General features: G+C 37.3%; 3 protein-coding genes across 4 annotated transcripts; 1 reads left to right on the forward strand and 2 right to left on the reverse strand.

Moving 5' to 3' along the window:
- Positions 1 to 14,410: 14,410 nt before the first annotated feature.
- Positions 14,411 to 16,246, reverse strand: LOC110897291. The gene is made up of 4 exons (XM_022144043.2): positions 15,707 to 16,246; positions 15,282 to 15,344; positions 15,115 to 15,189; positions 14,411 to 15,027 (listed from the first exon to the last, which is right to left on the reverse strand). Exons 1-4 carry the CDS (start codon positions 16,031 to 16,033, stop codon positions 14,608 to 14,610), a joined length of 885 nt encoding a protein of 294 aa, XP_021999735.1. The 5' UTR covers positions 16,034 to 16,246; the 3' UTR covers positions 14,411 to 14,607.
- Positions 16,247 to 17,984: 1,738 nt separating this feature from the next.
- On the reverse strand, positions 17,985 to 22,503 carry LOC110897288 (nucleolar protein 58). 2 transcript variants are annotated; one of them, XM_022144041.2, is made up of 6 exons: positions 22,155 to 22,503; positions 21,999 to 22,052; positions 21,862 to 21,909; positions 20,432 to 20,581; positions 20,250 to 20,320; positions 17,985 to 18,496 (listed from the first exon to the last, which is right to left on the reverse strand). In XM_022144041.2, exons 1-6 carry the CDS (start codon positions 22,410 to 22,412, stop codon positions 18,142 to 18,144), a joined length of 936 nt encoding a protein of 311 aa, XP_021999733.1. In that variant the 5' UTR covers positions 22,413 to 22,503; the 3' UTR covers positions 17,985 to 18,141. The 2 variants fall into 2 exon arrangements, with proteins under 2 accessions (XP_021999733.1, XP_021999732.1); XM_022144040.2 differs by having other exon boundaries at positions 21,862 to 21,912.
- A 1,798-nt stretch (positions 22,504 to 24,301) lies between these two features.
- Positions 24,302 to 26,835, forward strand: LOC110897290 (ER lumen protein-retaining receptor erd-2.2). The gene is made up of 6 exons (XM_022144042.2): positions 24,302 to 24,515; positions 25,337 to 25,536; positions 25,632 to 25,772; positions 25,854 to 25,934; positions 26,528 to 26,652; positions 26,738 to 26,835. Exons 1-6 carry the CDS (start codon positions 24,302 to 24,304, stop codon positions 26,784 to 26,786), a joined length of 810 nt encoding a protein of 269 aa, XP_021999734.1. The 3' UTR covers positions 26,787 to 26,835.
- The last annotated feature ends 743 nt before the right edge of the window (positions 26,836 to 27,578 follow it).

The following is a 27,578-nucleotide window of genomic DNA, read 5'->3' on the forward strand; positions in this document are numbered from 1 at the left end:
CATTATTCTATCACTAGTGATCGATTTAATTGGAAATGTCCATCATTAGTGATGGTTTTTTTTTACTTAAATAAATTTAACAATTAAATTTAAATAAATAAATACAAAGAAAATATAATTGAAATATGAATTAAATAATTGAAATGAAATTAATTGAAATATGAATTATATAATATAATTTTGATAAAATAATTAAATTTATATATCATTAAAATATAAAAAAAAACAAGAAAAAAGAGCATTTTTTAAAAGTAAAAGGGGAATTTTTAACTTTATATAAACTATAGGGGGGAATATGAATATTTTCAATTTTATTTATGTCTTCTTCCTCCTCCTTCAAGAATCCAGATCTCCGACCAACGCCGACAACATCCCCTCCGGCCAAAAATCTAGCTCTCCGGCCAAAAATCCATCCTCTCCGACGAAGCAAAACCAACCACGTGGCTTAGGTAATTGATTTTGTTTTTTTCACAACGCGTGCTCGCGATCACACTTATAATTGTCCAGGCGTGTTCGATATGACTGGCGGTGATGTATAACGCGTTTCCACACATGATCTTTCGTTCACCATGGGGCGTCCCGTCCCCTAAGGCCGTGGGGTATGGGGCGGGGGTTTAGGCGTGGGTTGGGGTAAAACGCCCAAGGCACCACCCCGGGGGCTTGGGTTGGGCGTGGCCCCCATTGGCGTGGGTTTGAAGCCGGGCATGGGGCGGGCTAGTAGGTGACATGGCAGGCTTTCAATGGCCAAACCAAACTCATGCCCCCCAACCCAAGCCCTCAACCCAAGCCCCACCATACCCCATGGGCGTGGGTTTGAGTAGTGGGTGGACTTCCATTCCACGTGTCAACCAATGCCCCAACTCAAGCCCCAACCCAAGCCCCACCATACCCCATAACCTAACAAGGCTAACTTTTTTATCGAACTAAGGGACATATTGGATACTCAATGTGTAATTAGTAATCAAGGACCTAATTGACTTTGAGCCGGGTGAGAAAGTTGATGCGACTTTTTGAGAGATTTGACTGTGAACACATGAATAATTCTAGGGGTCTTCTATTTCCACACCCCTATAATCTTATTTTCACATCCCAATTTGTATTCGGGCCGTATATAATTATACGGGCCGTATAGAATGTTTATGCACAGAATTTAATGAGTGGAATGTTTTTTTGTTTTTATATGTATACGGGCCGTATATTATATACGGGTCGTATACATACTTGCATATTGTTTCGAAGGTTGGACAAGGGTTTTTAGTTTTGAAATCTGTATACGGGCCGTATAATGTTATACGGCCCGTATAGCAAGAAAGGTTAATTTTTTGTTGAAATCGCGAAACCGTTTGTTGTATATATCGGATTATGTTAGGAGTTTGTAGTTAAACGTATTTATTATGTTTAATAAGTTTCCTCTTTGTAAAACGATAAATATGTATAGAAAAGTTAATTTTTTGTTGCAATCGGGAAACCGTTTAATAAATTTTGAAAATTTTAAAATAGTGTTCTATATATCGCATTATGTTACGAGTTTGTAGTTAAACGTATTTATTATGTTTCATAGGTTTCCACTTTGTAAAACGATACATATGTATAGAATAGTTAATTTTTTGTTGCAATCGGGAAACCGTTTAATAAGTTTTGTAAATTTTAAAATAGTATTGTATATATCGGATTATGTTACGAGTCGAGTTTATAGTTAAACGTATTTATAATGTTTAGTAAGTTTCCAGTATGTAAAACGATAAATATGTGATATGATTATGATAAACTACGACAACAATTATTAAACAAACAAGTTAACATCTAAACATAAGATTAATATTTATAATGTTTTACATCTAAAACAAAAAAAAAGATAAACTTTTACAAAATTTCAAACGTAAAATAACAAAAAAAAATAATAATAAAACAAAAAGCAGCTACGGCGGCGGTGGTGGTGGTGGTGCTGCGCCAGCTCGTGGAGGTAGGGGCGCGGCAGAATGCATAGCCACAATCGCCTCGACCATCCACCGTACATCCTCTCTCACTGCAGCTAAATCCCCCCTGACTGCAGCTAAATCCCCTCTGACTGCAGCTACATCCGACTCGACCTGAACGAGTCTCTCCCCCACCCCTGGTGGAGGCATCACACGCTGTCTCACGCTGCGTCGAACGTACGGGCGATCACCCCGTAACTCCTCCGCAGCTACCTGTGATCGATCGCCAGCATGACCGACCCCCTCTCTGTCGCCTCCCTCTCCGTCGCCTCCATCTCCCTCCCCCTCGCCTCCCTCTCCATCGTCTCCCTCCTCATCACCACCCTCATCACCACCCTCTCCAGGGGGTCCCTCACCCACACCATAAGCCCAAACCAGCTGCCCTCCCTCGAGCTCGCGAGCCAAACCCATCGATAGGGCTGTGTCCCTCCCAACCCTGTCAAGCTGGCGTGTCAGGGTCATATCACTTGCCACCTACGGGGACAGGAGGCGAACGTAACTCTTCGCCAGACGGGTGACGAAGGCCCCACAACTGATGTGGGAAGAGGGTCGCTTAAAAGCGTAGTCGGCGAGATATGCGGCCAACTTGTACGCCAAGTTGGCCCTCCCGCCGCTAAGTAAGTCGTGCAAGAAGAATAGGTCATTTTGGGTGACCCATTCCCTGCTATCATGACGACCGGCGATCGTCACGGCGATAAGCCGATGTAGGTATCGGTGTAACGGGTCGTGAAGATCAGTCTCCCGTGCCTTCAGGGATCGCTGCTTCGGTTTCGCGAACTCCCCGAACCCAATAGTGCGCCAATACGGCCACAACACGTCAGTGTGCGTGCTGACTGGCGCATCAAAAAATGCGCGGGACCTTGAGTCCTCCTGTGAGTACAGACCCAAGGCAACAACGAACTGAGGAAGTGTCATCCTCTGACTCTTGCCGCAAATAGAAAAAGCTACGGCCTCTGCCGTCAAAAAATGCTGAAAACCCCCACCCCGGGTGTCCGTAAATGAAAAGGTAGATAAAAACTCTAAAGTAATCTCCCTGTGTGCCCGCTCTGCTGCGGCATCAAATAAGCGGTCCCACGGGGAGTTACCTGGCATGAGCTCCCGGACCCGAGCGATCGCTCCAATATCGGGCAAAAACTGAAAATCTATGGTCCGAGGCGCATCCAGCACCATCTCCCGTAATTTGCCCAAAACCTTATAGGCAACCGTACCTCGGGGGATATCTCTAACAAACTGCCCCATCTCAGTAAAATCGGGCACAACCTCCTCCTCCTGTCCACGTCCACGTCCCCGTCCGCGTCCACGTCCACGGCCCCGACCCTGACCCTGACCTCGACCTCTACGGGCCGCACCAGCTACTGATGACTCAGCCATATCGTCTGTAACAAATAACAATTACAACTTAGCAATCACTATACGATTATCGTTAACGTATTATACGAATACTGTTCTTGTATACGAACGTATTGTACATATCATATACACTCGTACAATGTTTGAATATTCAAAGAGTATACGACCGTATACATTATATACGCTCGTATAACCTTTGAATATTCAAACAGGTATACGATCGTATATAAATATACGATCGTATAATGTATGAATATTCAAAGGTTATACGAGCGTATATAATGTATACGATCGACAAACCTTTGATTATTCAAGTGTATACGGTCGTATAAATTGTATACGATCGTATACAGTTTGAATAATCAAACATTATACGATCGTATACAATTTATACGACCGTATACACTTGAATAATCAGTTACAATTTTCTGTTTCAATTTTTTTTTTCAAATTGAATTATACAATCGTAATCGTTATGCCTATCTACGCTTTACTATACAAGACCATAATCTAACATGTTACGGAATTTGAAAGTTTACTATACGAAAACGTATCGTATAGGAAGAACGAGAAGAAAACGCCAAAAACGCCGAAGAACGCTGTCGAAGAACGATCCGAGAGAAAACCGAGAGATTTTTTTGTGGAATGTTGAGGCCGTATGGTGGAAATGAGGTCGTATAAAACTTATACGATCTTTTCTCCTGTGTATACGGGCCGTATAAGTGTATACGGCTCGTATACATTAATTTAATTTATTATAATTCTGTCGTATACTTAATATACGATCACTGTATACGAGGCGTATATTTTTATACGGCCCGTATACAATTCAATATTTTTCATTTATTTTCAATTACTATATGCGGAACTGACGAAAATACGGTCGGTATGCGTTAACGTTGATTCGTTTAAACGTTTTTTCAAATTCAATTTCAACAAGTTGCCAAAACATTTATATAACGTGTATGTTGATCATTACAAATTGTCAAAACATGTAAATAACATTTTATATTCACAACATCCCTATATCTATGTAATCCCTGGTCCTATATTCATCAACGATCGTATTATATTGGTCAATACGATCCTTGTAATAGTGATACCAACTTTCTGCTGGCGTATTCCGTGTCAGTTGTCGCCAGTATCCTGATGGGGTTGGCATTGGATATTCCCCTTCTAATCTGACGTGAATAAAATGGTTCCTGTTTACATGTACAAGCGCGACTGTTCGATGCGGAATACTTTCTTCGGCTGTTGTGAACATGGGAAAAAATGAAGCACAACCAAGGTCACTTAATAAGAGACAAATGACATTCCACCGGTTTGCTATCAGAATCCCCGTGAATGGAATTTGTAGCCACTTATGTTCAGGTGCTCCGACTATTTGGTCGGACCAAACTAATGATTCCAGAACTGGTTGATACTGAACTTCATTTATGTTTTTCCAATATTCGTGGAACCGGTTGCACTCATCATGAAGATTCTGCCGTATGAATGGCCACTGCCACTCTTTAAGCGATAAGCCGACCGCTATAGATCGAAACCCACAAATACCATCACCCTGCACATTTTGTATGTGACTGAGGTGTGGATAGAAGCACGGTGGAATGAACTTTTGGTAGTGCAAGAACATATTAACTTGTCCGACAGCAGCAAAGGTAAATCTGGTGGCTCTTCCTTTGATTTTGCGACCTTGTTTTTTGTTTTCGAATTCTTAGCGTCTTTCGCAATCTCGCCGAAGAACATAGGTGTTTCAGTACAATAACTTTGTGACACGACAAACGAGCTGTGCCTGGTAGGTTCGATCGCTGACTCTTGTGTGCCAAACCCATCTTGTGAATCACTATACTGGTCCTGCGTTGTAAAAAAGCTGTGTCTAGAAGGCTCCGTAAACGAATCATCCTTCCTTTGTTGCTGAGCTTTTAAAGTTGGACGACCCCGTGTGTTTTTTTGCACAACTGGTTGTTTAAGCTTCGTCTTATTGAGTTGTACCAAATCCTTCATCTTTTGAATCAAGTTTTTCTTGAGTTCTCTCGGCTGAGCACTTAAATGTTGTTTGAGAAGCACAAATTCGCCGTGTAAGTCGAAAGAGTCCACATTGCTCGGTTCCACTATGGAGTCCAAATTTAACTTTCTCCAAAAAGGGTCTATCAACTCCAACGGGATCATTTCACCTAAGAAACATATCAACAAACAACATAAAACGTCAATAAGATTTTGCGTGATGAAAGGCTATGATTATAAAATGTGGTTGGTCGAATAATGTATTACCATTCGTTGTATACGGTTCCAACCGACACGCGCACGGCAACCCACAACTTGTATACAAACGGCACGCGCATGTACGGTTATATAACATTAATTTTTCTATTTCATTTATTTCGTCTGATATCAACTCTAGGCAGGCATGTGAAACCTTCTTTAATAGGAGATTAAATATTGGTTTGTTATGATGACCCAATGTTCGGCTCCTGCTTGTTTCAATGCTGCCTTTGATTTCTGTCACCTGGTTTCTTATGAGCTTATCGATAAGTGGTACCACTTTCTCCAGGGTGTAATTAGAGTCGCCTAGGTACTGCTTCAAAAGGGCATGTTGACCCTCTGCCCTGTTCGTTGTACGTTGACCGAAGTTCAGATGTTGGTCGCTCCAGAACGAAACAAACCGGTCTCTATATGGTTGTAACCAGATTGAATCCAAAGAGTTCATAATCTCTGTAATCAAAGTCAATTGCAGTTAAGACAAGTCAAATAAATACGATTATTAAGCAAAAATTATATAAAACTTGCCGTCGGTTTTTTTGCGTGGCAAGTTTGATCGTATTCGCTCGTACCAGTAGTTGTAGTCATGATCGGTCGTTGAGGTAATTAGCTCGCCCCACTTGTAAAGAAACCTTTCCCATTTATCATCTGTTTTATAGCTTTTCCTGCAATGTTTGAAGATGTTTTGCTGTATGTGCCACCTACACAATGAATGTCTAGCCCTGGGAAACACGGTTGCACATGCGTTCATTAGGGCGCGATCTCTATCCGTTACTATTACACGGGGTTCCATAACACTGTCTAATGAGTGTTTCAACCTCTGTAGAACCCATGTGAAGTTTTCCTGTTTCTCGTTGCTTACGAACGCATGAGCAATGCAAAACGACATCAACGTGGATATAACGCCGATAATCTAGACTAGCGGCATTTTGTACCGATTCGTCTTGTAGGTGGTGATGCGTGTTAGCGTGTATATGTTTAGATGTATATTTTAAGCCCTTTTTACACTTTTAACCAAGTTTTAAATTTATAAAACACGATATTTACTAACACTAAACACACATATGGGCAAGTGCACCCATCGTGGACGTAGTATAGTGTTGGTAAGATACCGAGGTCGTCCAAGGACACAAGAGCTTTTAGTACCGGTTTATCCTCAACGTCTAATCAAATCAAAATGTTAGAAAAGATTTTTAAACTAAGAAAATAAAAACTAACTAAATGCTGAAAAATAAAAATAAAAATAAAAACAGATAGACAAGATGAATCACTTGGATCCGACTCATGTATTAGTATAACCTTTGATTATTTTCGCACTTTTGCACTTGTTTAAGAGATTATCTTAGTTATTGTAGTAGGCCCCTCTTTTGAAGGCGACGTTAGCCTCAACCCAGTAGTTTGAGTCAGCAAGGATACAATCCTAAAGGGTTGGATTATTGGAAGATAATGAATTAAGTTATTGATGCAAATTATGGTAGGCCCCGCTTTTGGCGGTGACGTTACCCTCGGCTAAGTAGTCTGAGTCAGCAGGGATACAGTCCTAAATAGCCGGGTTATAGTATTAATAGTAGTTAAGTTATGAGGGGGTCAAAGAGTTTGGATCCCCGTCATCCAATACCTATGGGCATTGAAGGAGATCCTACTAAATTTGACCCAGGTCCCTTGCAGGACCTCTAAACGCTGAACAAGGGCAAGACCCTTACCAAACCGTTCCCTTAACCCCCGACCAGGTAGCCAACATATCTTCATATAGACCGTGGAGATATGAATGGTGAAAATCTTTTATTTTATATAGACAGTAAAATAATGCCAAGACACCACGGACAAACGATAAGGAAAGATCACCTTCAACATAAGCAACTAGTTATTAAAGTCATTAATACAAAACCAAATAAAAAGTGCAAAAGATTAAAAATAAAAAGTATTATACTAAACACTTGTCTTCACCAAGTGATGTAAGAGACTTAGGCAAACATGGCCTTGATTGTCAAGAACTCTTACGATCAATCTTGGATCCCGAGACGACTCATACACTCTATGATGGACAATGGATGATGGTGGTGGATGATGGTGTTATGGTGGTGGTGGGTGGTGGATGAAGTGTGAGAGAGGTGGTGTGCCAAGGGATGAGTTGAAATGAAACCAAGCACTCCTATTTATAGGCTGAACAGAAGGCTGGGCACGGCCCCGTGTCCGCTGGACACGCCCCCGTGCCTGTCTGACACTCTCTCTCTTCATTAATTGTAATTCGCATTACAATTAATGCGCCTGCTGTACTTTCGCCATGCCCTCGTGTTCGCTGGACACGGCCCCGTGGTGGGCAATAGAAGCTTCTATAGGTTTGTCTTTTCTGCTGCTTCTTGGGCACGGCCCCGTGCTGGCTGAGCACGGGGCGTGTTCAGTCTTCTGCCTTCTCTATTTTGCTTGGGAGGATGCCGTTGAGGGGTCGGGCAGTCCACTTATGTTCCTTTTCTTGTATTTATGTTAGATTTAGCTGTCTTTTTGCTTCTTTTGTGAATTTGAGCTCATTTCATCCTGAAAATTCAAAAGGAAGACAAAAATACTCTTTTTCCAACATTAGTACTTAAAAAGGGTTAGTTTTATGCCTCATTTGATGTAATTTATATGTTGCATTTTACACACATCAGTGGCGTCTATAAGCAACACATGTGGGAAGGCGCGCCACAACATGTTCGACTCCGGGTGGATGAAGAAAACATCCTCGACCCGTTCGCCGTTTTGAGATGTTCTATGGTAAAAAACAAACCCAACCTTCCCCAACCGGTCGAAAAGTATCTGCATTGGAGTCTCGCCGACTTGTTCCATTCGACCCAATTTGGCCCGAGCGTTGTATATGGTGTTTCTTGTTGAGACATTATGGGGGTTCTGTTCTTTAATGGCAGCAAGAATGTCTCGTGGTTTTATGTTCTGATGCGTCATTTGCTCCACCGTCCTCTCTTCTGATGGAGTCAGCCTCATTAGGGACGGATGACCCTCTGGATACAGAAATGGTTCGTGGTTATGTTTAGCTTCATCAACCTTTAGTTCCCAATAACCTAACCTCTTTTTGTATGCCCCAATCAGTTGGAACTTGCAACCGGTTTTCCTGGTCCCGCTGCGTCTGACCGTGGCTGTTGATTTGTACTCGCCGGCACAATCGCACGTAAGCCAGATTTTTAACGGCTGACCGCTACCCTGTTTATCGTAGATGGTGCGTTTGGTGACGAGGGCGTAGCCATTTACGCGTCCAACGTCTCTACACCACTCTACCAATTCATCCATGCTAGCGAATTTCTAACGAAAACACTTATATGTGTCAATTAATGATTAACCAATCGGTTTAGCTTTAGTATAAACGGGTTCGGGTCAGTTTCAGGTTGAACCTATGAACCCGTTTGGGTTAACGGGTCGGGTTCGGGTCAACATGGTCGGGTTGGCGGCTTGATCCGTTACACATTTATACTATATTATGTTTTTTTAACAATATATTTTACGTCATAAATTAACCCATGAAAGTTTGGGTCGTGTTCGGGTTGTTATGTATGATACGATTTTCGGGTTCGGGTCGAGTTCGGGTTTGTGTAAAATTTTCAGGTTCAGGTCGGGTTGAACCCACCAACCCGCAAACACGACCCGTTGAGCAACCCTAATCTAAGGTTTTAATAAAAACAACATCAAACATAAAAACACTAAAATAGTTAACGTACAACAAATAAACGTATAATTAAATGTTATACCTGCTTGTTTTGAAACTCACTACGTTCCTGGTCAGCATTTGGACCCTCCGGCGGTCCATCACTTATGGGAGGAGACTGAGAACTATCAGTCGGTGGTCCAAAACTAACAGGAGGGGCTTCAAAATTAACCGGGTGTTGCGATGGATAATAACCAGCATAATTAGGCTGAATTGCATCCAAACCCCAACTATCCTGACCTGCATCCGACGCAAGAATGGGATCGAACGGAGCATTCAGATCAAACATGCCCGCTTTGTTATCTTCATTGTTATCATAACTCCCTTGATTCGCCTCGTTATCAAACACATTAAAAAAGTTACCCCAACCCGACATTATAGCGTAAATAATTTGAATACAGAGAAAAATAGAAGAAACGAATAGAAGTTGAATGAAAATGAATGAAATTGGTGTCGTTTATATAGAGAATTTTACGGAATATTACATCGTTTCAAATGATTAACACGCGAATCGAGGAATCTAACGTCGAATCAAATAACTCGCACGAATATCGAGGAATCTAACGTCTAATCACATAAATCGCACGAGAATCGAGGAATATAACATCGAATCAGAGAATCTTACGTCTACTCGCACGTGAATCGAGGAATAATACGTCGCGTCAAATAGTAATAAAACAATAAAATAAAGGAAATTCATTGTATACGAGCCGTATAGATATATACGACCCGCATAAAGTAGTCGTATACTATATATACGACCACAGTATCATCTTATTTACACATGGTTTATACGGGCCGTATAAGGTTATACGGCCCGTATAGAATAAAGTGAACTGACAAAGGCTGCTGGCACAGCCTTTGTCGGTTCACTTTATTCTATACGGCCATATAACCTTATACGGCCCGTATAAACCGTGTGTAAATAAGATGATACCATGTGGATTTATTAGGACCCTAATTCTAAGTGTCACTTAATTCAAATGTTTATACTTTTATAATATCATCGAATTATGATTGAGTATGCATGTATTTTAAATTAATAATGGGCAAATTACATAACAGGTAGACGGGCAACAAACTGCGCCGTCATCCCCTTCTGAATAGAAAACCCTAATCTACTAAAAACAAAGCCTCGCCCCTGAGGGGTCGAAAAGTTACTGTGGATCACACGCTGAACTCTAGCCAAGAATCGAACAGCCTCCGGCGCCAAGGAGCCGAACGTGTCAAACGCTAGAGGGACAAAGGCATGTTGATTATCCTCACAAGCTTTCGTGTGCTTTTTCACCTTCTTTGACTCTGCTTTCAGTACCGCTTGCCCCGCCACAAACCCATTTTCCCGGAACCCGGCTAAGGGGGATACACCTGTGAGATCGACACAAGCACGTTTCCCGCCCTCCCAACCAAAAACTAGCACGTCAGCCGGGCGTAGGGTGGACCTCCCTTCCCGCTGGGTCCGTAAGAAAATTAACTGGTGCCTCTTTCTTTGCCGAGATCCCTGCTCGTCTGAGAATATCCATTAATGCGTCTCGAACAAAGTCATGGCGATACTTAAACCCCGGCAACTCTCTACAGTGTATCAACACATAAAAAATAGTAATCGAGTATCCAACGGACACCGGGTCGAATATGGAAGGTGTAACGCTAGTTTTTGAGAGATTTAATTATGAACACATGAGTAACATTTTAAGAAACAAAATTGTAATATGAAAGAGATTTTGAGTAATACAAAGATGAAGGGCATAAACGAAAAATATCATATTGAACTAAAATCCACTTAGCCAATGACTGTTGAATACTCCAATCTAATTACGGAAACTAAGATATCAAATCGTTAATCATCTAAAAATCGATATACATTCCAAGTATATTAGTTTGTCTATAACAAGATAGTTGTATTTCTAATTTGGACTTTGTAAAATTTGTTTATTAAGGGTTAGGATATAAGGCTACACGGTATGGGGTGCGGCCCCGGTGCGTTGCGGGTCGGCGACGGTCCAAACACCGTGTCGCCCCCATCCCGTCCCGTCCTCTCCGTCGGCTTCTAGTCGTTTGCGACGAAGCAAAAAAGGTGGGCCTTCCACTTTTTGACCGTTGAAAATAAAAAAAAAAAGTTAATTTCAAACGGCTATATTTTAAAAAACACCCCATTTCACTTCCATTTTTATAAATACTCACATCTTTAACCCCTTTTTTCACAACTTTTCACCCACTACCACCCCATCTCTCTCACATTTTATAAACCACTCTTCCCTTTTTATAAAAACTCATCATATTTTGTACCATTTTTTACCCGCTACCACCCCATCTCTCGCTAAAAAATTATCATGGCTTCACCCGTTTCTTCCATTTCTTCAATTTCTTCTATGTCTTCATCGTCTTCGTCCGAGTGGTATTCATCATCTTCGGAAGAGGATGCTATTATGCACAACATGATTATGAACGCGGCTCAGGTGTTCATGGAGGCCGATGAAGGGTCGTCCCAACGGCTAACTAGACGAGCAAAATATAACCGAGACCAAGAAGGTATTTTACTTTTTTTTCCTTATGTTTTATATAGATTTTAAAATGTATTTTATAATTAATTTCATTTATGTTTTGTTCTAAATTTATAGCCGGCCACGATAAATTTAGGTTTTTAAGTTTATGTTTTTTTTTAATTTATTTTTTTTAAGTTTATTTTTTTTAAGTTGATGTAATGTTTTTTAATATTAATGAAAATATTTTGTTACTTTATTTGTTAAATGTTAAAAAAAAGTAGAAGATTAAAAAAAAACATAAAAGTGGTGGAAGACTATGACTAGGACCATCCTCCCATGCCCTCTAGTTTTGGAGGATGATCCATCCTTGGGAGGACTATAACGTGTCGCCTACGTGGCGGATCATCCTCCAAGGATGGTCCATCACCATACCTTGTAGTCTAATAGAAAGTTTATTTGGGTAGTTAATACAAGGCAATAGTTTCTCTCTCATCCAATTCCCCCTCATTTTTTAAACGTTAATAACTATTTCGTACGACATTATTTTTTACAAGAATTGCACCAAAAAAACGAGCGTTTTTTTATGTTTAAAACGAGTATAGTATTGCTATATTTTCAAAAAAAAATTTCGCAAACCCAATTGCATAAAGCGCAATGGAAAAAAACGCAGTTGCGTAAAACGCAATGGAGAAAAAAACTTAAAAAAATGACATTTTTCTAAAACGCAATGCACAAAAAACACAAAGAAATGTCTTATTTGTAAAACGCAATGGCCAGAAAACACAAAGAAATGTCTTATTTGTAAAACGCAATAGCCTAAAAACACAAAAAAGTGTACTTTCTAAAACGCAATGGACTGAAAACACATAAAAATGTGTTTTACCTAAAACGCAATGCACAAAAAACACAAAGAAATGTCTTATTTCTAAAACGCAATGGCCAGAAAACACTTAAAAATGTCTTTTATCTAAAACGCAATGGACTGAAAAAACATAAAAATGTGTTTTTACCTAAAACGCAATGACTAAAAACACTTTAAAAATGCGTTTATCTAAAACGCAATAGCCAAAAAACACATAAAAATGTCTTATTTCAAAAACGCAATGGCCTAAAAACACAAAAGAAAGTTTATTTTCTAAAACGTAATGGACTGAAAACACATAAAAATATGTTTACCTAAAACGCAATGAACTAAAAACACTTCAAAAATATGTTTTTTTAAATGCAATGGCCAGAAAACACATAAAACTCTCTTATTTCTAAAATGCAATGGACACAAGCTGATCTGTCTGTGAATTGTCTGAACCAGAGAGTAGCAAATCAAAAACTATCTATGAATTACTGTCTTCGAAATGAGGCAATTTCTGGAAAATTAAATTTTCTGAGTCAGTGGCTCTGCCCCTTGGACCCTGCTACCAGGGGCGCTGCCCCCGGACCCCCGCTAAGATCGTAAAACGTAACGACTCAATTCAAAAACCCAGATCGTAAAAATACAATTCAAAAAATATTACATAGATCGAAGCCGATTTCTTTAGATTTCTTCACCGATTGACGAAATTTGAATGTTAGAAACACTTATCAGCGATCGTATCGAACGAATCGAGTGATTCGCTTCAAAATCACATAAAAAATGAGATATTGTATGAAATTAAACTGGGTTTCTTCAAAAAAGCTGAAGAACACGTTGATCGGGTGTTTGAATCATTGATTGGTGATGAAAATCGCACTATAATGTAGTGATTATTAAGATAGAAAGTAAAGAAATGGTTGAAGATGGTGGGTTTTTGAAAATGGTGGTTTTTGAAGTTACTGGGGAGAAGAAGGAAGAAGAAAGCATATGATTGACTAAAATACCCTTTCTGTTAATTTTAAATTTTGCCACATGTCATAATCCTATTGTTTTCTATACTTTCTAGCCAAAATAAACTTTCTATTTGATCCTAACCCTTGTTTATAATAGAAAAAATAAAGAAAAAGTAACAAACTAAAAATAAGTGTAAGCATAAACTTGATACTTTAAGAAAACATCCATCAACACATATATAATGGTAATATAACATTAATAAAATACGTGACACTACAACTTATTTGCATGTGCTAATATTGCCTCTCGTGCATCTATAGTTGTATATTCAATGTTCCTTAAAACCTAACTTTTAACCAACAAAAACATAATTTGCTCAAATATTCGAAGCTAGATTGAACTCGTACTAACCTATTAAAACACTTTAATAAAAATAAGCAAAAAGTAGTGAAATACTCTTCTACCATTTAGAAAAAGTACCCAATCTAGATTGTATTTTAAAAATGCAAAGATATTAAGTAGTAAGTTAAAAAAGTGTGAGCATTATAATTACAAAATATTGATATAGTAATATAGTATTAATAAATTACGTGACCTTTATAACATATACGCCAATTGCTTCCTTTTGTCTCTCGTCGTAAATTCTTGTTACTAGGGGTTAGCAAAAAACGGGTATGCCTTTATTAAAACCGAAAGCGCGAATTTAAGATACTAAGGCCATACTAAATATGACAATGTCAAACGGTATTCAGTTATTATTTCATGCAAATTAAAAGCTTAACTTTTCACCAACAAAAATAGCTTCAAAATATGCTTGACGCGAGATTGAATTCGCACTAAAACATCATAATAAAAATACCCAAAAGTACTCTTTTTAACTTCTATAAAAAGTACCCAAAATAGATTGTATTTAAAAAATGTCTTTGAACTAATTCACCAATGTATCACTAACCCTAAACCAAAGAATAACCAAAAAGAAATGAGTCAAAATTACCAAACCACCCCAATATGGTTGACCAAGACCAACAAAAGTCAAACCCACCATCATCTAGACCCTCTTGCTAGCTTCAAAGCCAACAAAGCATTCTTGTTCTCTTTCATCCTCAATATCCTCCTCTTTCTAGCAGCTGCTGCAGCAGTCCTCATCCGTAGATCATTATCCATCATCAAGTATTTACTTTGATCCAACGGTTGAGAACAACCCATGAAATCATAAGCCTCCCCTTGCATCTTGACACGTGGATCCATCTGATTGATCATCCCAAATCTACCTCCACCGTGACTGTTACCGGAGCATGACACTGCCAACAGTTTGCCATTGTTGGGATCCACTACTAATTGTTGACAACGTTGTTGTTGTGTTGGAGGGGCAAACATGGTAATTTGTGGATAACTTTGTTGATCATATATTTTCATAGATTTATTCCATACATGGAAATCTTTAATGTTTCTTGAATAATTTACCTAAATTAATTTCAAGAAATTCAAATTTAATTAAATTAATTTAAAATCAAATGGGGATCACTAATGAAGTAAAAAACTCAACATTACCTTTTGTATAATTGCTTTTAGTTCAAGATTTGTAGAAGAAAGTTCTTGATGCAAAATTTTCATGGCCTTTGTTTCCTGTTGAAAATTTAAATACATAAATATTTTAATAAAATAAAATTTATGTCAAGAATTATTTTAAAGAAAATAAAGTCAAATTTAATGCATACCTTCAAGAGAATTTCTCTTTCTTGTTGCATTCTATTGTAACTCTCCACCAAATCATCAGTTGCCTGTAAATAATTAGGGAAAATACATTAACACATCAATTATAAAAGTAAATCTAGAGTAAAACAAGCTTAAAGTAGTCAACACATTCAACTCAAAAAGTCAAAATTAATTATAATTGATTATAATCACTGTAAATTTCATCTAATGATCATACTATAAGAGAGCAATTTCAATTCCTAGATATCAAAATTGAATTAAATTCAAAATTCAAAGCATATATAAATTATAAAAAAAAAAACAAGAAAATGCTAAAGTTTAAACAATTCATAACAACCCCAGATGTAAAAAGATAGTATAAACAAGTTGAAAAAAACCCAGATGTGAAAATCAATCAAAACGACACCGTAAAACAAGTAATCATTACCTTTCTCTTCAAACTTCTCTTCCCAGACGACGACGTTTTACGCTTATCAACACCGTCGCTACCACTAGGCAAGAAGTTGAGCGGCGTTGACGGGCTTTTATCGGCTTCCTCCGCCGTCACTTTCTCCGGCAACGGTGACGGAGAAGATTCCGATTTGGAAACCAAGACAGATCGTTTCTTCTTGACACCCCACGTGAAACTGAAGCGATTAATTAACTCCTCCTTGGCTGATAATTTCTGTATCATTAATAATGTTTTAGCCACGTCAACCTCTTCGTCTGTCGGAAGTATGAAGTCACCGCCGCCGCCGTCGATAATCTGTTTCATTGCAGGTTTCAAGAAAATAAAGTTTGTGTTTTCGATGGGAAAGATTCGAAACCCAGATGAAGAACAAGTGGGTAATTGGTGGTAAGTGATGGGGGATCGGATTTAGAGAGAAAGATGGGAGGAATGAAGAGATTAGATTAGAGAGAGAAAGTAGAGAGAGAGAGAGGGAGATGAGTTGTCGTTGCTTGGAGAGGAGGAGGATAGAAAAATATGGAAAATCTGTGCATATAAAAAGGGATGAAGAGTGGCTTATGCCACGTGTCCAACTTGTAGAGATGGGGGGCATCTTAGGGTTTAGCAATATCATGTTTATATTTATGGAATTTGTATTTGATTTTTCTTTAAAAAGATCATCTATCTTGTTAGCTTCTCTCTAATCATCATTTTTATTCTATTTGTAGCTATGTGTGTTTAGCATGAAATAAAAGCGGGTTTCAGGGGCGTACCCACCTTATGATAGTAGTTGTTTGAGAAAAAACTTATAGATCGTAACAGGTTATATCAACGTCTCTCTCATTCTGTATTATTAATCGTCCAATCGTAGATTCTTTTACGACGGTAGTTGTTTAAGAAAAAACTTACAGATTGTAACAGATTACACATACGTCTCTCTCTTATTCTTTCGATCGACAGTAGATTGTACTATTATATACTAGTATTAAGCCCTTGCGTTGCAGCGGTTGTTGTAAAACTGTATCAAGTAGTACCAATGTTATACCATTGTCAGCGACCACCAACACCGGAAAAACTCGTAAAAACAAAATAAATAAAAACGGAAAAAATAACGCCGCACGAAAATTAGACGTAAAATCTTTTAATCACGTACGCTCGTTGCAGTGAAACTAAACCGAAACGTAAAACATAGAAAAAACAACTAAGTCAATCCAGGACCCGCGTGTTGCGACGAACTTGTCAACGGTGAAAAATAGACGTGTTGCGACGGGCTAGTCCAACGGGAAAAAAATATTAAAAAAAATGCTGAATCTCACACGCACGTTGCGGTGCGCTAACTCACAAAATTTTGAACGAAACGAAAAACTTGGGAAAGATGAAATGTATGGTGAACCAAAATTGAAAATAAAAAAGAGTTGGGGTTAAATTGGAAAAAATGAAAAATTTTGAGTTAAAAGTAAGAAACAAAGGGTCAAAATTGCAAAAGTAGAAAAGTTTTGGCTTTCAAATGAAAAAGAAAAAAACCCTATACATGAGTTATAATACCGTAAATTACAAAAACAGTTAAAAATGTTATTTTTGTAAAACTTGAATAAACTATTATATATTATATGTTAATAGAGTAGACTCTAATTAACGGTTAAATACTTATTTATTATCTGCATAATACATGATATGTTTCAATTTATTTTTTATTCATTGATTAGTTTAATATTTGTGAATTAATTCTTTTCATATTAGTTCAAGAGATATTAATAATTTATTAGATATTAGATTTAGATATTAATAATATTATTAAAAGATTGAAGAAGAAAATGACATGTGACATTAATTAAAGTTATTTATTAATCTTAGATAAAGATAAGTGATATCTATAAATAAAGTATATTAAACATATATTAAAAAATATATTAAATAAGTATAAATAAAATTTATGATGTTGAAGGAAAGAATGCCATGTGACATTATTTGTATTCTTTTATTATAAGTTAGATAATATTAGTTTACATTAGATATAGATAAAGCATTTGTTCTTTTCAAAAAATGATAAAGCATTTGTTTGTTTATACTCGGTTAGTTTGGTTTAATTATTGTATTATATAGATAGTAAAAGATGGGTTAGTAAAAACCTAAGGATGTGATTGATATACTCTATTGGGAAAAAAATGAGCGTTTTTCAAAAGTCTAATGCAAATGCTTCTTGCCACAAAATATGAAAAAGACAAATTTACCCTTAGATTTCAGTCACATAACAGTAAACATAGAGATTAATTATGAATTTTTGCAAACCACATAGATGGTTAATAATTAACTCACAGTTATAAGAAAGCAGGTTCACCAAATGCAACTCCAACTAAAAGATTGAAAAATATCATCATCAAATACAGATACAAACACTACCAAGTTTCTGAGTTGACCGAAATCCAAAACACGAATTAAGCGGCTTTTGGTTTCTTAATCTTTCGACTAATAACAAAATCATCATCAGATCCTTCATCACTTGATCCATCACTGTCATCCACAATCTTTCGTTTTTTCGATTGTGTAGTCGGAGCTTTAGAAGGGGGTGTAGGCGTTTTCTTCTTTTCTGTCGAAACAATCTTTTTCTTGACTGTAACCGATGAAGAATCACTTTGTTTCTTGACTGTAACCGATGAAGAATCGCTTTGTTTCTTCACAGTAACAACCGTCTTCATCGGTGACCCAAGTTTTTGTTGTTGAGCTTTCTTGCGTTTTGCCTCGAATAACTTCTTCGCCACATCTTTGTGAAGCAAACCAGATTCCATCATCCTGCAAACGAAAAATATAACAAAAAGAAATTATTTTTATCATGAACTCTTGAAACTAAAGAAACCAAAAGTAGTGTGTCTCATCTATTTTACATTACGCTAAGTAGTTAATGCGGTAAAAAATCGGATATCGGTCAAGGACTGATATTTGAGATATCGATTATCGCTAGGGGTGCAAACGAGCCGAGCGGCTCGCGAGCTACTCGAGATCGGCTCGAGAAAAAGCTCGAAACGAGCCGAGCCTTATCGAGCCCGATCCGAGCTTGAGCCTCAAAACAAAGCTCGTTTGTTTATCGAGCCCGAGCTCGAGCCTCACATGTGAAGCTCGTTAGGCTCGTCGAGCCTTATCGAGCCTTAGTGTAAACGAGCCAAGTCGAGTCGAGCCGAGCTTATTTAAACTTGTTTATAAGCCGACCTCGAACCTAAAAATAAGCTTATTTAGTAAACGAGCCCGAGCTTTACTTATCGAGCTCGCAAGCCTAAAAAGTCTATTATTTATATTATTTTTATTTAATATACTAATTAATAGATAATAAACGAGCTGAGCCCGAGCCGAGCTTGAGCTTGATAAAATACAAACGAGCCGAGCTCGAGCCCGAGCTCTCATAAGTTAATCGAGCTCGGGCTCGGCTCGTTTGCACCCCTTTATCGCGGTGGGATATCGGTAATTTAAATATCATGCTGAATTCATATATATAGCAATTTAACACTAGAAGTTCAGTGTACTTTTCTACCATTAACAAATTCACCTTTTGCAACATGCAAAACACTACAATTGCAGCAAGTAGGAACTGATTAAGACTTAAAACACTAACAATTAACAATTAAGACTTAAAACACTAATAACAGCAATTAGAAGAAAGACGAATGGTAGAACTAAGAAGAAAGGTACTAATATCGGGAAAATTGGTGATATATCGGTAAATATCAGCGTTACTATCGGTACCGATATTCTAACCGATATTTTACATGGGGACCGATAACTTATATATCGGTGATATATCACGATATTAACTACATAGCTTCCAGGGCAACCAAAAGTAGTGTGCCTCATCTCTTTTACAAGAGCTTTAATCTCTTCATCGCCATTGTTGTTTTTACATATCAAGGTTCTAGAGAGTAGCATGGTTTTAAAAATCATTTGAGGCGTGCGCCTCAAGGCGCGCCTCGAGGCGAAACGGCCAAAAAACGAGTCTGAGGCGGGCCTCATGGTGTTTTTAATGTATATGCGCCTCAGAGGGGCAGAGGCGCCATAAAAGCTGCGCCTTAGGGGATTTTGATGGTTGTTTTTGATGTTTTTGACTTTTTGTGTCAATTTCAAGCATTTCATGTCTTTTTAAAGTGTGTTTTTGGATGATTTTGATGAATCTGATGATGAAATTAGTTAGTAATATTATTTTTATAATATATATATTTTTCACATTTATTTATTAATACCACCTTGGCCTTACGCCTCGTTTCGCCTCGAGGCTTACGCCTCGTGAGGCGAAGGGAAAACGCCTCGAAACTTGTTTCCGTTCTTTTAAACCTTGGAGAGTAGAGACCCTAACTTTGACCCGGATGTAAAATAACCCAAGATGCTTTACAAATTTTCAGAAAAAAAAAAAAATACGGCTTTGATTCATAGAAAACTCAAGCACACGTCATTTTAACAAACATAAAAACTACGATCTTAGCATCCGTGCATAAGGCACCTATATTTCAGATTTCAAGTAATCGTACAACATGAAGTAACAAAGATGCATAATCCTTACCAGATTGCAGCCATCTCACTAGTTGGTATTTGTGAGTATAAGCTTTCATAGAAAATCCTTAACGGGTCTCTCTGAAAGATTAAAAATCATAAAACTTCATTAGTTTCCACCACAAACAAAATAACCCACCACAAACAAAATAACCTAAACAACACATCCTAGATCAATTAATTAAAATTAACCTCTTCCGGGGGATCACGCTTTTGACCAGGCAAATCGTACACTTTCCTTTCTTTCTTTTCCTTCTTAACACTTGAATCCGACCCTTTAACAACCTTTTTCTTTTCTTCTTTCTTCTTCCCATTTTGCTCACTTGATTTCTCCCTTTGTTTCTTAATTCAAAACCCGCAACATTAATTTAATCGTCAAAATAAGATACCCAAAAGTTACAGCCATTCACTAGGGGAACCTATATCAAGATGAATGCTTTATCCACAATATAGATCATTCTGACTCAAAAATTACTCATTTAATCACTCATAGTGTAGGTGGTTTCATAGTTATTAAAGGCACTAGGCGCACTCAAGGCGTACAGGCCTCGCCTGGGGCCTAGGCGCAAAGCGCAAAAAAAGCGAGGGCCTGAGAAAAATAAAGCGCATAATGAAAAAAATTAAAAAATATATTATGTATTAGAAAAAGAATATTACTTCAAATAAAATAAACAAAGTCTATTATGTAACACTTTATATCATCTAATTAGTACCAAAATATTAGTGTATTAGTGTTATAAAGTAGTTTTCTATGAATAAAAGTAGAAATCTGGGTAGAATCTTGTTGGAATTTAGAGAATTTGGCCGGAAGCTCTCCGGAATCTAGGAATCTCTCCGGAATGTGCGCCTGAACCATCACCTGAGAATTAAAGCGCAATTTCCTCGACTGAAAGCGCAACTGCCTCGCCTCGCCTGAAAAATGGGCCTAGGCGCAAAAGGCGATGGCTTTTAACAACTATGGGTGGTTTACATTTGGTGGCAACAAATTAATGTGCATTGAAAGTAAATGTTGACAAACAATTGAAAATACAACTTTGAATTATAATTCTAGCATTCATAAACTCATCTAAAAACTACAGAAAAATATCTACCACTTGCTAATTAAATTTACCAATAATCTGCCTACGAAAGTCGAATACTCAGTAAATCCCACCAATAGCAAAGCTAAGGTAGGGCCTGAGGAGGGTAGATGTAGACAGCCTTACCTCTACCCTGTAGGAATAGAGAGGCTGCTTCCAGTGAGACCCTCGGCTTGATTGTAGTTTTGTATCAAGCCTTGGACCTAAGACACATAACACTCAAACAATCGGGACAGAGACTGATTGGTGCATGTACCCCGTGTCTTTCAGCTATCAACGTCACCACATGATGCATGATTAACCATCCGCCGCTTTTAACGTTAGTTTCACGAAATTAGTAAAATGAAGTTAAAGTTAGTACCATTTCACTTTTGCAGCGCCCCACACATATATACATTATATGTGCACAACGCAAGAACCGCAAGAAATTAGTAAAATAACGTTAAAATTAGTACTGTTTCACTTTTTGCCCCCCGAGTGCCCACACAATTAATGTAACCTAAGTTTAAGAATGCAGAAAGTACAAGACTTTGTATCACAAACCTTATCAGAAGTTAAAGATTTTTCCTTCTTCACCTCTGAGTTGGGTGTCTTCTACATAAATAAAGTAAAAAACCCAAATTAAAAAAAAAAAAAAATCAAACCCTAAACCAAGATAAATAATAATAATAATCACAAACCATGCTATCATTCCCAGCTTCCTCCTTCTTCACCTTAGAACTGGGTGTCTTCTTCTGCACAAAAAAAAAAAAAAAAAAAAAAAAAAAAAAAAAATCAAAACTTTAACAAAATAAAAAAAAACCCACAAATTAAAAAAAAAAGATTGCATTAACAACCGTTTCAGCAGTTGGGGGTCCATCTTTCTTGATCTTTCGACTGATAATAAAATCATCGTCATCATCACTGTCTTCTTTCTTCATCTTGGGTGGTTGTTTCTTTGCCTTTGCATCTTTTAAAGAAAGCGATTTGGAAAGGAAAGAACCGGTGCCATTGGGTTTCTTGTTCTTGTTTTGAAGAAGTGAGCTGAGGGATTTTTCGTCATTTTCATCGTCGTCTTGTTCATGCTTCAAATGCTTTGTGTTTTCAGATGCCATTTGGAAATTGGGAAATTGAGGGTTTTGGGGAAATTGGGAATTTGAAAGATGTCAAGGGGAAGATTAGATTAGATTGGTGAATTTCGAATGTGGACCGAGTGAAAAGTGTTGGTGGGTTTTGGCCCAATACTTTTTAGTATCTACTTTAGAGGTGTGTAAAAACCGGTTTGGGCCTGATAAACTGGTTTTCAACCCGGCGTGAACCCGAAAACACCGGTTTGGGCCACGATCCAATGCGGAGGTTAGGTATAGGTTCGGGACTTTTGTGTTGAGATTCGGTTCCAACCCAAATTGATTTAGGCCCGATAAGAAAAAAATGGTTTTAATGCTCCGATTCAAATTAGTTAGAGTGGGTTGGGTCTTTCAACTCTAGAATCGGTTTATAACCCAAACCGGGTTTGACTCGTTTAAAAAACGGTTTTGGTTTTGAAAGCGGTTCGGTTTGGGCCCAAACTGGTTTTTACACCTGTAGTATGTTTATGTTAATATAAGTTAAAGATTGATATTTTTTATATGTGAATATATATTTACATAACTAGTTATCTTGTTAAATAAATCAACTTACATTTTTGTATTACTTTTTTCATGATCCACTAGTAATAATATAAAATTAAAAAGTATATTTCTTCACTTGGCTTGTTCTTATACAAACATAAACTCTTTTTTCAAACGGTTTATCAAATAGCTTTTTATATTTTGTCGTGACCAATTTTTTATTTGACTCATCATTTTTCTTTCTAGATAGGTATTTTTCTTACTTTTATGCAATTTATTATTATTTATACTACTACTACTATTATTATATTAAAATGATATAAATAAAAACTAGTTACAATTGCAATAAACACCGCCACCACCACTATGTCCAACTCGTAGCAACAGAACCATCACCTCTTCCCATATGGTTATCACCACAACCAACATGCTAACTTCCCATGCATTGCCACCCAAACCCCACCATCTCTTTGCCAACACCTATAGATCAAATATCCAATATAATATAATATAAACTACTATAATTCCCCGTGCTATGCGACAACAATTGTGTTCGCATCGATTTGGTTACTAATCCAAAAAATAAAGTCGTGATCTACCAAAAAGATATCAACACGTGTTTTACGTTGGTCAAAATCCATAATAATATAGTACCAATGTTATTCGCTCGGAATGGGTTAGGTTCGTCGAAATACTGGTACAGTACCAACACTCGTATAGATTACGATAGTAAAAAAATACTATATTTGGAATACAACTCGATTTTCATAAAAGTTTATACCGAAATGTAAAGAAAAAAAATATTACTCCCTCCGTCCCATTAAAAGTGTCCTATTTTGAATTTTCAAAGTCTTTATTTATAAACTTTGACCTTAAATAATTTTGTTTGTGTTAGATAATACTTGATGAAAGTTATATGATTTGAGTGTGATTTACAAGTGTTTTTATCGGGTTAATTTTCATCAAGTTTTATATAACACAAAAATATATAATTAAAGTCAAAGTTTATAAATAAAGACTTTGAAAATTTAAAATATGACACTTTTAGTGGGACGGAGGTAGTAAACATTACGTGTGTTAACAATGAAAAAACCTAAAGGTACGGTTAAATGGTTAAAAACGTTGTTATTTTGGTAACTACAACCGAACCATTAAATTGCTTTAACAAACAATAACTGCACCATCGGTTCCTTATTTAGCATATTAAAGACGAAAGTTTTAGGGTTGTTGATTACATTACATATTACATATATATAATATAAAACCAATGGCAGAAGAAGCTTAATTACCTTTGGCTTTGGATAAAACAAAACCATTTATTTTAATTTATTCACCTCCTTCCTCTCATGTAAACTTTCATTTTTCGTCGTCAAGAAGAGACGCATGCATGCAGAATGAAACAGCCGGTCCAGGCGTTGCAGGCATGGCTCCGTCGCCAACCTCCCAAAATCAAGGTCTTCCTTGCCTCCGTTTCCGCCCTCGCCGCTCTCATCGTCATCCGTCTCGTCGTTTATGATCACGATAACCTCTTCATCGCCGCCGAGGCCGTCCACGCTCTCGGCATTTCTGTCCTCATTTTCAAACTCGCCACCGAGAAAACATGCGCCGGTAGTACATCATCATACGTCCCATTCTTCATTATCATCATCATTATTATTGTTGTTGTTGTTATTTGCAATATTTTCTCATTGTGTTTCATGCATCTCATATTTGATTAATCAATGGTTTAATATCAATTCATACAAACACAATGATCATCTTATCTAATATATATATAGGAAAAGTTTAAAATACAAAAGTCCTTAACGTGCGAAGCGTATGCGAGTAAATCATAACGTGCGTAATTATGAGTATAACATGCATGATTAGAGTTTACTCCATGCGTGATTTTGTTTTGTTTTGTTTTTTTGTGACCACATGCGTCATTATAGTCAGTATGCGTGATTATGGTTTTTGTTCATGCGTGATTATGGTTTTTTATTCATGCGTGATTATGGTTTTTTGTTCACGCGTGATTATGGTTTTTGTTCATGCGTGATGGTTTTTTGTTCATGCGTGATTTTGCTGTTTTTTGGTGACCACATGCGTGATTATACTCACCATGCGTGATTATGGTTTTTGTTCATGCGTGATTATGGTTTTTTGTTTATGCGTGATTTTGTTGTTATTTTGGTAACTACATGCGTCATTACAGTGACCATGCGTGATTATGGTTTTTGTTCATGCGTGATTATGGTGTTTTTTTTCATGCGTGATTAGGGTAGAGTTTTATAACATGCTTAATTTTACTCGCATACACTTTGCACGTTAAGGACTATTGTACGTTAACCTTCTCCGATATATCTATTTGAATCAACACGTTAGATTTGTTTGAATATTAATTGAATATCAAATATGGATCTCAATTTAAGGTTGATCATGTGTTGCAGGGCTTTCACTAAAATCACAGGAATTGACAGCCATGTTCTTAGGGGCTAGATTATACTGCAGTTATGTTATGGAATATGATGTACATACTATACTCGATTTAACTACATTGACCGCGACAGTTTGGGTCATCTATATGATGCGTTTCAATTTAAATTCTAGTTACATGCTTGAGAAAGACAATGTTTCAGAACTCTATGTGGTAAGATCCACCTCTAGCTTCTTAATTATTAACCATTATTTTTTAAATACTTTATGTTTTTGTTATGAATGTATGTTTCATGATTTGAGTTGCAGGTTATTCCTTGTGCTGCATTGTCTCTTGTGGTTCATCCAACAACACAACATCACATTATGAATAGGATCATTTGGGCCTTTTGTGTTTATCTCGAATCTGTTTCTGTTCTCCCGCAACTTCGGGTCATGCAAAATACCAAGGTCTATTTGAACATACTTTTGTTATTAACACGCGTATGCTCAACGACATGTTAACCTCTAACTTAATCTGTTATCGTTTAGATTGTTGAACCGTTCACAGCACATTATGTGTTCGCTTTAGGGGTCGCAAGGTTTCTAAGCTGTGCTCATTGGATTCTACAGGTAGGCTTCTATATGCATTTATGATCACTTTTGAGCATAGAAAATACGCGCTTTCTACTCGCTTTTAGCTTAAAAAAAAACGTCACATCATCTAGTTTGACCATCTTGGCACCCGTTTTTGGAGTGTAGTTCTTGGCCAAGAACTAGAAAAAACGGATGGGTTTGGGCAAGTTGTACCTAGAGAGAGAGATGAGTCGTTAATAAAAAGGCAGTGATGATATGCAGTGGCGAAGCTTGACCCGAATAACGGGGGGGTCGAAAACGTATAGACCCAAAAAATTTCTATAGAACCGGGGGGTCGAAAACGTATATACCCAAAAATTTCTATACGAAAGTTACATATATAACACTACTGAGCGAAAAGTTTGGGGGGTCGGGCGCCCCCCGCCACCTTCTAAGCTACGCCCATGATGATATGGCACTGTTTTCAAGCGTTTTATTTATTTTTTTTAAATGAGTGTTTTTCTAATGTGATAGTTGACTAGACACGTTATTTGGTGTTTTTGGGTCTCCTTATCGTGGATAGTCCTGGTCGTATAAATACTTTACAAATTTAACGATTATAACTATATGGCGCGTGTTATTTCAAACAGGTTTGGGATACTCGGGGACAATTGTTGACGGCCTTAGGTTATGGAATGTGGCCTTCACTAGTCCTTCTTTCCGAAATTGTGCAAACATTCATACTTGCAGACTTCTGCTACTACTATGTTCAAAGGTTCGATTACTGTTTCTCTTTTTCGCGATGCTAAATTCATTGATCTTGATGATGAATAACATGTTTCAAGCTATTTCAAATGCAGTTTTATGGGCGGGCGGCTAGTTCTTCGTCTGCCTTCGGGAGTAGTGTGACATTGCCAATCCTGTAAAGAAACAAGAATTCACTTAACAAAGATTTGATTTTGATCAATTGCTAGCTTTTTTTTTTCCCTTTTTTCTTTGGAATACATAGTTTTATTGAATTCATTGATTACATGTAAAGTTTTATTGTATTTTGTGATATATGTCATTATTATATTATATAAAATAAAATATTATACTGTATAATCATTCTAAAATACGAAATTTGTGATTTTTAAGGATGATTACAAAAACAAAGACATAGTTAACTTTTTTTTGTTTTCAAAATAGACTTTAGTTTTTTAGAAGTGTTTAGGCCATTCAGAAGTCGACACGTTAGCTCCGTCTGTTAAAACGGCTAGGATTTAGCCTATACTTTTTAGTAAAGTTATCGGCTAAGCCTATGAATTCGATGAAAAAACACAGGCTAGGCACACGCTTTTAGCGAAAAGCAGCGACAAAATCCGCATTTTTTGGAGTGAATATCTATTTTTGAAATTTCTTTGTCTAAGGGGTTGTTTGTTTACCTCTTAATGGGCTCTTAATGGTTCAGACCTCTTACTGGTTCAGCACTTAATGGTTCAGACTGTTTGTTTCATAAGCAAATGTCTGAATGGTTTCAACATTTGCCTCTGAATGGTAAAGCATTATACTGCGTCTAAAAGGTTAAGACCTCTAATCTGAAATAGTTAGACATTTGTCTCTAAACGATTAAACATTATACTGACTCTTAATGGTTAAGACCTTTTACTGGTTCAGCACTTAATTGTTCAGAACTCTTACTAGTTCAGCATTTAACCATTC

This window comes from Helianthus annuus, chromosome 13 (genome assembly GCF_002127325.2).
Source record: "Helianthus annuus cultivar XRQ/B chromosome 13, HanXRQr2.0-SUNRISE, whole genome shotgun sequence".
In the NCBI taxonomy this organism is placed as follows: Eukaryota; Viridiplantae; Streptophyta; class Magnoliopsida; order Asterales; family Asteraceae; genus Helianthus; species Helianthus annuus.

Excerpts from the sequence above, each read along its gene's own strand:
- LOC110897291 (XM_022144043.2), bottom strand. The coding sequence starts at position 16,033 with ATGAAACAGATTATCGACGGCGGCGGCGGTGACTTCATACTTCCGACA. Across the intron at positions 15,345-15,706 it reads AGAGAAGTTTGAAGAGAAAG|GCAACTGATGATTTGGTGGA; the intron begins GTAATGATTACT and ends AATTATTTACAG. Across the intron at positions 15,190-15,281 it reads AAAGAGAAATTCTCTTGAAG|GAAACAAAGGCCATGAAAAT; the intron begins GTATGCATTAAA and ends AATTTTCAACAG.
- LOC110897288 (XM_022144040.2), bottom strand. The coding sequence starts at position 22,412 with ATGGCATCTGAAAACACAAAGCATTTGAAGCATGAACAAGACGACGAT. Across the intron at positions 20,582-21,861 it reads AATCTTTAACTTCTGATAAG|AAACAAAGGGAGAAATCAAG; the intron begins GTTTGTGATACA and ends TTTTGAATTAAG. Across the intron at positions 20,321-20,431 it reads AGCGTGATCCCCCGGAAGAG|AGAGACCCGTTAAGGATTTT; the intron begins GTTAATTTTAAT and ends TTAATCTTTCAG.
- LOC110897290 (XM_022144042.2), top strand. The coding sequence starts at position 24,302 with ATGAAACAGCCGGTCCAGGCGTTGCAGGCATGGCTCCGTCGCCAACCT. Across the intron at positions 24,516-25,336 it reads CACCGAGAAAACATGCGCCG|GGCTTTCACTAAAATCACAG; the intron begins GTAGTACATCAT and ends CATGTGTTGCAG. Across the intron at positions 25,537-25,631 it reads ATGTTTCAGAACTCTATGTG|GTTATTCCTTGTGCTGCATT; the intron begins GTAAGATCCACC and ends TTTGAGTTGCAG.